Source organism: Vigna angularis, chromosome 7 (assembly GCF_016808095.1).
Source record: "Vigna angularis cultivar LongXiaoDou No.4 chromosome 7, ASM1680809v1, whole genome shotgun sequence".
Lineage (NCBI taxonomy): Eukaryota > Viridiplantae > Streptophyta > Magnoliopsida > Fabales > Fabaceae > Vigna > Vigna angularis.
In genome coordinates this window covers 1,277,772-1,287,262 of record NC_068976.1, presented here as the reverse complement: position 1 = coordinate 1,287,262, position 9,491 = coordinate 1,277,772, and the positions used below count along the sequence as shown (strand labels likewise).

Below are 9,491 nucleotides of genomic sequence, written 5' to 3'. Positions count from 1 at the left end.
TCTATCCACTTGGCATGTCTTTGGTTCAGCTTTCCTTGCCCTTTAATATACTTGAGAGATTCATGGTCAATATTGATAATAAATTCTCTAGACACCAAGTAATGCTCCCAAGTTTTTAATGCTCGAATAAAGGCATATAGTTCTTTGTCATAGGTAGGATAATTCAATGTAGGTCCCCTGAGTTTTTCACTAAAATATGCTATGGGGTGACCTTCTTGTATAAGGACAGCTCCTATTCCTACCCCAGATGCATCACATTCTACTTGAAAAGCTTTGGAAAAATCAGGTAAATGTAGAATGGGTGCATGTGTTAACTTATGCTTTAAGGTCTCAAAGGCTAGACTTTGCTTTTCATTCCACTTGAATGGCACATCTTTCTTTAAAAGTTCATTGAGGGGAGCAACAATAGTAGAGAAATTTTCTACAAATCGTCTATAGAAACCTACTAGACTTAAGAAACTTCTTACTTCTCCCACTGTTTTCAAGACAGGCCACTTTTGGATAGCGTTGATTTTGCTAGGATCAACATGTACACCTTCTTTCCCAACTTTGAATCCCAGAAAAATGACACTCTCTTGACAAAAGGTACATTTGTCAAAGTTGGCAAATAAGTGATGTTGTCTAAGTAAAATCAAAACTTTCCTTACATGGTGAAGATGTTCTTTAAGACCTTTGCTATAGATTAGGATGTCATCAAAGTAGACTACAACAAAGCTGCCTATGTATTCCTGAAGGACATGATTCATTAGTCGCATGAATGTACTAGGAGCATTGGTTAAGCCAAAAGGCATGACTAACCATTCATAGAGGCCAAATTTGGTCTTAAAAGCGGTTTTCCATTCATCTCCTTCTTTAATTCTTATTTGATGATATCCAATTTTAAGATCAATCTTGGTGAACATGTTTGCTCCATGTAACTCATCTAACATATCGTCCAACCTAGGAATAGGGTGCCGATACTTGAGTGTAATGTTGTTGATAGCCCTACAATCTGTACACATTCGCCAAGAACCATCTTTCTTTGGGACTTACAACACTGGCACTGCACAAGGGCTAAGACTTTTTTGTATCCACCCTTTGTCCAATAAATCATGGACTTGCCTCTCTATCTCTTTGGATTCAGTAGGGTTAGTCCTATAAGCTGGCCTATTGGGAAGACTAGCTCCAGGGATCAAATCAATCTGATGTTCATTTCCTCTAAGAGGTGGTAAACCACTTGGAACCTCTTTAGGAAATAAATCATTAAATTCTTTCAAAAGCTTTTGTAACCCTTTTGGAAGAGAATCAAGTGGATGATTTATGGAAACAAGTTCCTCTTTGCAATAGAGAAGAAAATGAGGTTGTCCAAAAAAAAGATTTTTAGAATGTTTTGTTGGGACAACTATATTGGTTGAGGCACTTTCTACCAAACTCAAATTCTTCTCTTTGTAAATTGTTTTATTTTTGAGCTTTTTCTCACCATCAAACTTTTTCTTAAGTATTATTTGATCCTCTCGCACTTGTGATGGTGTAAGAGGGCTCAAGATAAACTTTTTGCCTTTGTGTTGGATGGTGATCTTGTTGGTGACCCCATCATGCAAATTGTCAGGGTCGCCCAAGTAAGATGTGACCTGCTTCCATTGGAACAATATCACAAATGATTTGATCTTCATACTTGCCTATGGAAATGGGTACACTTACTTGTTCCTTAACAACTATTCCTTCATCCTCTTTTATCCATTGAACTTTGTAAGGGTTAGGATGAGGAGTAGGAGTTAAGCCTAGCTTTTCCACCATTCTACAGCTACAACAATTACAACAAGAACCATTATCCACAATCATAGAACAAGTTTTATCAAGAACTTTGCAGCGTGTGTGGAATAGGTTTTCTCGCTGAGATTGTTCTAACTCAACATGCTTTGCTTCAAGGAGTCTCCTAACCATAACAAGATGTCCATCAAAAGGTGGAGCTTCATGTTCCTCTTCAGATGAGGACAACTCAGATGCACTGGAGGTTGATACCTCACTATGATTTTCATGCTCAAGGATATAGGTTGACTTTTTGAAGTGACACTCATTTGAATAGTGTCCTCCTGCCCCACATTTAAAACATCTAGTCTCCCTACCCTTGGTATCTCTTTTTTGCTCTCTTGGAGGTCGTTGTTCCATTCCTTTAGAGTTCTCTTTTTCTTTTCTTAGATATCTATCCTTGCTTTTGATCTTATCTTTCTCTCGTTCTCGCTCTCTCTCTTTTGATTCTTCATATCTTGGAAAACTACCCTCCCTCTTAAGATCTCTCCTATATGAAGATGTGGTAGGGTAGGATCTATTTGTGGAAGCTTTTCTTCTATTTTGTTCTTCCACTCGCACACATAGCTGGACAAAGTCATTTAGATCTAAGTAAGGTAAGAGTTCTACCTTATCTCTAATCTCATAGTTTAATCCACTCTGGAATCTAGCTATGGTGAATTGCTCCTCTTCTTTTATCCCAGCTCTTAACATGAGTAATTCTAACTTTTGCCAGTATTCCTCAACACTCATGTTTCTTTGTTGAAGTCGATGGAGCTTGTCCATGACTTCTCTAGCATAATAGGCTGGGACATGCCTTCTGTGTAAGGCTGCTTTCAATTTATTCCAGTATTGGATGGTGTAGTCGCCATGCATCTTTTGATCTCTTATGATGGATGTCCACCAATAGAGGGCTGCTCCTTGAAAGGTCAAAGTAGCTAAGGTCACTCGCCTCCTATCATCTATGTGGTAGCACTCAAAAATCTGTTCGACCTTCATCTCCCACTCAAAGTATTCTTCTACATTGTCTCTTCCATAGAAGGGTGGAAGGTCAAGTTCAGGTTCCACATGATGGTCTCTTTGGTTGTGATGACGCCTAGGAGGGCGTTGATAGTGATCATAAGGGTGATAACTATGGTGATCACTATGTTGGGAATGATCGTCATGATTATGGTTTTGCCTATGAGAGTGATCCCCTTGTGAATGCCCTTTTTGATTGAAAGTAAGATTCGCGACCATTTGCCTTAGTTCATGCAACTCAACCTTGGTTCTATTGAGCTCTTCTCTCAACGCTATGTTTTCCTGATCATGATTGATGTTACCTTGAACACTAGAGTGACTCATGCTTGTGAAGTAGAGAAAGTGTTTTCACAAATATTTGAAAGCCTTGCACAAGTATGAATCAAAACTTTTGGAAAAGAGGATTTGCTTGTTTTTGGTGAATGACTTCTATAGAAATTCTAAAGGTGCAGGAACCGAATAGCTCCCAGGAAGGAGAGGTGAGTCACAATGGACAAGCTTAGAAACCTTGTCCTTCCTTAGCCAGAGTGTCTCCTGACGTTTCTTACCCAAGTTTCTAGATAGAAGTCTTTCAAAACCTTTTTGGAATGCAACAATGTTATTCCCCTAATAAACCAAATGAAGGTTTGTCTATATGGTAGCGCACCTAGCTATCACGGAGACGTAGAACACAAATATTCAACAAGCAAAAGAAAGGAAGTATGAAATGAATGGAAAAAGAAAAACGGCCCTTAGTGAAAGTGCAAATGACACTTGGAGCCACTTGACACACGCGCAACTAGACTATTACAATGTTTAATGGAGTACTTGGAATTTCTTGATAAGCATTTTCCCAAGTAACTCAAGTTTCAAAAGCATAGAAGAATTTACTACAAAGGTTCCGTGATAGAAAGCCAAATATACAATGAAATGTAGAACTATTTAAACAAAGCCAAGTGTGGCTGCAAAGGCAAAGTAAATGAGCTGAAATGGAACTTTAGAATGGTTTTTTTCTGCTGCAAGGAGGTGCTGGACAACCAATGTAAATTCCTCTTGAAGTCCACTTGAAGCAATGTTAGCAAGACCTCCACTCCTTAAGATGCTACCCCTTTTATAAGGCCTAGCTGGATGTTAAAACTCCACCAAAATATGATGTTCCAGCAAACAAAAGTCACAAAACCCGTGAGTGATCAAAAAGAATGCTGCAGCAGAGTTGAATGCAGAAATAATGTGACAACAGTATATGGAAGCCAATAAAAGTGATTTCTAAGCACTTTGGGCCTGGAAGAAAGGCAAGCACACAAAAGGAACTTAAGATAGGGTATAGAACATATTATAAAAGCAAGAAAAGACTCAAAACAGTGATGAAATTGTGTGCTTCGAAACTGTTTGATAAAATTCAAAACTATTTGACAAAATGCCACAAAGAACAGCAGATTTTGTGTTTCTGGTTTTTGACCTTTCAAATCTGGATTGCAGGGTTTAAATTGCTTTTTATGATTGCTATACACTTGGATAAGCATATAAATGTATTTGGAAACTTAAACCCAGCTTTGGCCAATCCAATAATGAAAATTAGAAGTATTTCAAATGTCAAACAACAACAAAAATGGCCTACTGCACCTGAACAGTGGTTGATAATGGTGGTTTTAGGGTCAAAATTGTTTGGCAGTGGTGCAAAGGCTTAAGTGAACATCAAACAAGTGTATATCATCATTATGAACATGTTTAAATTCTAAAACAGCAAAGAAACATTATGCATCCGAAAATGAATGGTCAACTTCCAATTTTAAGAAAAATTGATGGTTTAAATGGTGATTTTACACATTAGCTGGAAAATGACCAAATGAACAGTATGCAGAAGTTTTCAATGGTCAAATAAATTGTTCCTAATGTTCACAATGCACAGAAACAAGGGGAGGTAGCAATTGGCAGTGGCAGTTGTTATTTATGTAGAATAAAATTGCACCAAAATGAGAAATGTGGGAAAAAAATTGGAAACTGCAGTGGTGAAAATGAACAGCAGTGATTCAAATGCTCAAATACCACTTCAAACAAGTTTGTATCATCAAATGGAATATGTTGAAACACTTAAACAGCCACAGCAAAGTCTATATCAGTTTTGACTGGTTTAGTTCCAAATTTAACCAAATTTGATGACTGAAACTATAATTTGATACAAAGGCTAGAAAATTACCATTTGAACAGTAACAATAGGTTTCAAATGGCCAATTATACTTGCACAAACAGTCAATTAGCACAAAAACACATTGCAGCAACAATTGATAGTGGTAGTTCCCAAAAATGCAGAAAAATATACTAAAAATTGTTGCAGCATGAAGAAAACAGCAAGTTCAAAGCTGGATGGATCAACAAACATGCAAGAAAGGTCCTAAGAAACTAGATCTAGCTTCAGAAATTGAGCTAGGGAAATAGCACATGGCCTAAGACACACAATGACAATAGCACGATGCAAACACTTGATTTAGACTGTGACAGTTTTGAAATCCAGAATTTAATCAACTCAACCATGCATTTTGCAATTCTGTGATTAAAATGAGTTGTTAGACCTCCAGCACTGCTGAACAACACCAAGGAAACTTTTTCAAAGCTTAAGAACCAATAAATCTGGTCTGAAACAGCTTATAGCTAATGCACCAGATTTGGAAATATTGTGCAGAATTTGGAAAACAGATTATGAAGAACTCAACCACTCATTTTGGAATGCAGTGTGTATTACTGATTGTTAACACTTGAAACATATATGAACTCAACAAACAAACTTGTTTCAAGCTTTAGAATCCAGAAATCTGGACAGAAAGAGATTATAGTAAATCAAACCAGAAAATGAGTTTTTCTGCAGAATGTGGACTGGAAAACAGTGTACCATGCTTGTGAGCTCAAATGATCAAAGCTGACTTACTGTCATTGCTTTATAGATCAACATATAGCTAGCAAGTGCACTGGATTCAATGACAAACGAAAGAAATCAAAGCTGAACTGAATTAAACATTGTGACAGAGGTAAAATTGCAAAAAACATTTGCACAAGACTTGACAGAAACTGGAATTGATTTATAAAGTTTGATTTGAACTCAAACAAACAAAGTGCACTGATTAAAATGAAGAACAAACACTAAGGAACAGTGAATGAACACAAACATCCACAACAAAGGTCCTATGTTAAGCTTAGATGGTCCTCCATCAAGAATGCTCGAAGAAAAACTTGCGATGATCACCCAACAACAGCAACAACAACAACAAAACCAAGAGCAACAACAAGAGCAACAACAACAGTCACAGCAGGAGGACACCCCTACAGATGATCCTACTACACCTCATGTGAGCACCAAAGGCTCATGCTCTACTGCAGATCGTACTGATTACAATATTCAGTATGAGTTTTTGATTGATGAGGATCCTCCGCGCGTAGTGGTTGTGGGACGATAGATTGCAGGAGGCCAGACCATTCATGGTGCTCCTTTATTTCCCACTCACGCGCGGGTAATGATTGATGATCCAAAAGACCCGCAGGCTCGAGTGCCAGTGCCTACATCTGAAATCAAATTCGTGGGGGAGGCCTTAGGCACATTTATAACTTGGCCTAAGGCTATGATCATGCCATATTTTGGCCCACCAGTGGTATTATATTCTTCTTTTTATTATCTTAAATCTTCAAGTTATAATTAAACTATTCCTAACTTTTGTAAATGTGAGTTGCAGGTCTTCCATCTTGAGAAACAACCAATTGCTCAATCTGTGAATGAGGCTCGTGAGGAAGCAGAAGACGATAATGATGTTATATCCATATTGACCTCCAGATTAAATAAGTTGAGAAAAGGACCGGTAGAGATGCTGTGGGAGTTAAGAACATTTGGCCTCGAGTGCCATGTTCCATTGTATATTAATTTCGATGATGCATATGAGATCATTTGGTGGAGAAAAAATGCTCAACATTTCATGCATACAACTATGGTGCATGTAAGTTTTTTATTTGTTATTTTCCAATTTGTATATTAGTATTATTACTTTTTAATAAATATACTTAACTTTATTCTTACAGGTACATGGACACCATCGTAGTTGAATCAGGTCGGGCGTCAGTTTATGGCTTTCTTGAACCTCAGACCATTCAACCATCTAGAAACACACTAGATTTCAAAAAATCATATATTCAAACATGGATGACTGAGTTTAATAGAGAGATATATATCGCGCCATACATGATGCGTATGTGTTTCCCAATATTGTCAACTTTTATCAAATTTTAATCAATAAACTAACTCACTAGTTGTTGGTACATGATAGGGGCCATTGGCAACTCATGGTGATCATTCCAAAAAGAGCACAAGTTGTATGGTTTTGTTCTCTTCATAGGAAGATTAAAGCGGAGTTGAAGTCCTTGATACAACCGTAAGTATTACATTCATTCTTATCAATTCATTATGATATTAATATATTAACTTATGTTTCAAATGTTTCAAATTTGTTTAGAGTTGTGACTAGGACCAGAGGACAACAACTTGAAATTATATATCCTAAGGTTGGAATTCGTTGACCTTTAACCTTTAATTTTCGTAGTCAAATTTAAACCATTACATTTGACTAAGTTCTTTCACATGTTTAGTGTAATAAGCATAATGATTCTTGGGCATGTGGCTACTACATCATGTCATGGATGAAGGCAATCATAATTGGATAAATGCATAATTAATTACCATAATTGGATAATTGATTATCACACGTTAATTAATTGACAACGGATTTTTGGAGGTATCCTTGAGTGAGATCTCTATAAATCAGATTGGGACTCTCATTCTAACATACGAAATACAAAATATGAAATAAGTGTGTTTTGAAAAATCTTATCTGCAGTGTGCGGTGATAAATTTTCTAGGGTTTGTTGAACCCTTGTGTTGTGGCTTTGAGAACTTGGTGTGTTGGCATAGAGCGAGAACTTTCACAGGGATTGTGATTGAGTGTTGTTGTTGTTGGCATAGAGCGAGAACTTTCACAGGGGGTGTGATTGAGTGTTGTTGTTGTTGAGTTAAAAGCCTATCATCCTTCGTGAAGCATTCAGAGGAGGTGTTCATCCTTTGTGAAGATTCAGAGGAGGTGTTCATCCCTTGTGGGTTACAGGGGAAGTGACTTTCATCTCTTGGGTAACAAGAGAGGTAGTTTCTAAACTTTTACAAATTGTTTCTTTGTGATTGTAATTTGTAACTGTTTTGTGAGTAGTGAACTGTTTATCTTGTTTTGAGATAAGCGACTGGATGTAGGATTGGAAAGATCCGAACCAGCATAAAATCATTTGTGCTAATTTCTCTCAACCTTACCCTCTTTATTTGTCTTTATTATTTGCTTGGTAAGTTTAATTGAGTAGAAATTAAAAGGCACACGTTCGTATTAAAAACCCTCTTGGTTTGTTATCCCACGCTAACAATTCTGTTGCAGCCGCTCTGACAATTTAAGGTTTAAACCCTCGGATCGTCCTCGTATTTGTTGGCGAATCTCAAGTGGGTCCTATTATTTTCAACTGTCAAAATTGGGTCCAAATATTTGTTAGAAGGAGCTGACATGGTGCACACATAATATGTTGATGTATAAATAATATATTACATGGAATTTATTATTTAAATACAGATTCTTTGAGGTGACACCAAATGTAATTGTTTATTTAGAGATTTGTTCAAGACATTTTTACTGAAATAAGATTAGAAAAAGAGAATTAGGAATTTGGTCAGCGAAGAAGACGAATTGGAATCCAAGAGGAGAGAAGACAATCAACTGCATTCTACCAGTCTGAAACCCATTAGGGTTTTTCGCCTCTCTCATAAGACCAATTTGTCCATGCATCCTCCACTTGAATCCAAAGGGAACCAGAGGAACCCCAGAAGCGCTCATCTCCTCTGCTCATGGTGTCCGCCTTAGCCTCCACCCAACCGGCCACCACGAGTCGCGGTCCAAGGAGTTGCCAGCACCGCTGTTCACCGTTGGAGGCATCGCCGGTCATGGCGTCGTGTCCTCCCTTCTCCTTCTTCTCTTCGCGCGTGAGAGAGAAGCTCTCTCGTTCCTTCGTCAATCGCCTCTTGAGCGAGCCCCGTCACTGCGAGCCCCGTCGCTGTGAGCCTGGTCGATCATAGTATGCTTCTATGTTAGCATCTTCAGGAATTAGGGTTGAAAGAGGGATTTCTCGGACAAACTCTCCAGGAGGACAGTGCTCTGACAGTCGTTCTGAAAGTTTGAATGTCCTGTCATGTCTCTTGATGAAAGGTTTTCAAGATGTGCTCATACATGGTGGGATTGTGAAATTCAGATCTCGCCCTGTGAGTTCTATCCACCGTTTTCGATCATCCTCGTCTAGGGTCATCAGATTGGGTGCGGAATCATGATTCAGTTCAAATGGAGATCCGTGTTCTCTTAAATTTTGAATACTCTACATTAAATTCATGTATAATGATTCCTATTAAGAAAATTTTCACCTTCCCACAAGTCGTGTTTTACAAGAGATGACAGAAAAATAGTCTTGTATTCTCATGAGCTAAAATATCAGTTTTCAATTCAAAGAAGGCATCTTCTTGCAAAAATTGAACATGATTATGTGACAACACAAATGATGAAAGGCTTATTTTGTGATTACCTTAAACTCATGTCCTAAAGTTAAAGAAAAGAAAAGAAAAGAAAAATAGACTCATAGAATAAAAGGAAAAAGGCGAAAATGGATAA

At 37.7% G+C, this 9,491-nt stretch overlaps 1 protein-coding gene across 1 annotated transcript; it reads right to left on the bottom strand.

Annotated features, from left to right (window-relative positions):
- Nucleotides 1-1,028: 1,028 nt before the first annotated feature.
- On the bottom strand, nt 1,029-3,111 carry LOC108336864 (uncharacterized). The gene is made up of 3 exons (XM_052880092.1): nt 1,889-3,111; nt 1,681-1,783; nt 1,029-1,610 (listed from the first exon to the last, which is right to left on the bottom strand). Exons 1-3 carry the CDS (start codon nt 3,109-3,111, stop codon nt 1,029-1,031), a joined length of 1,908 nt encoding a protein of 635 aa, XP_052736052.1.
- Between the last annotated feature and the right edge of the window lie 6,380 nt (nt 3,112-9,491).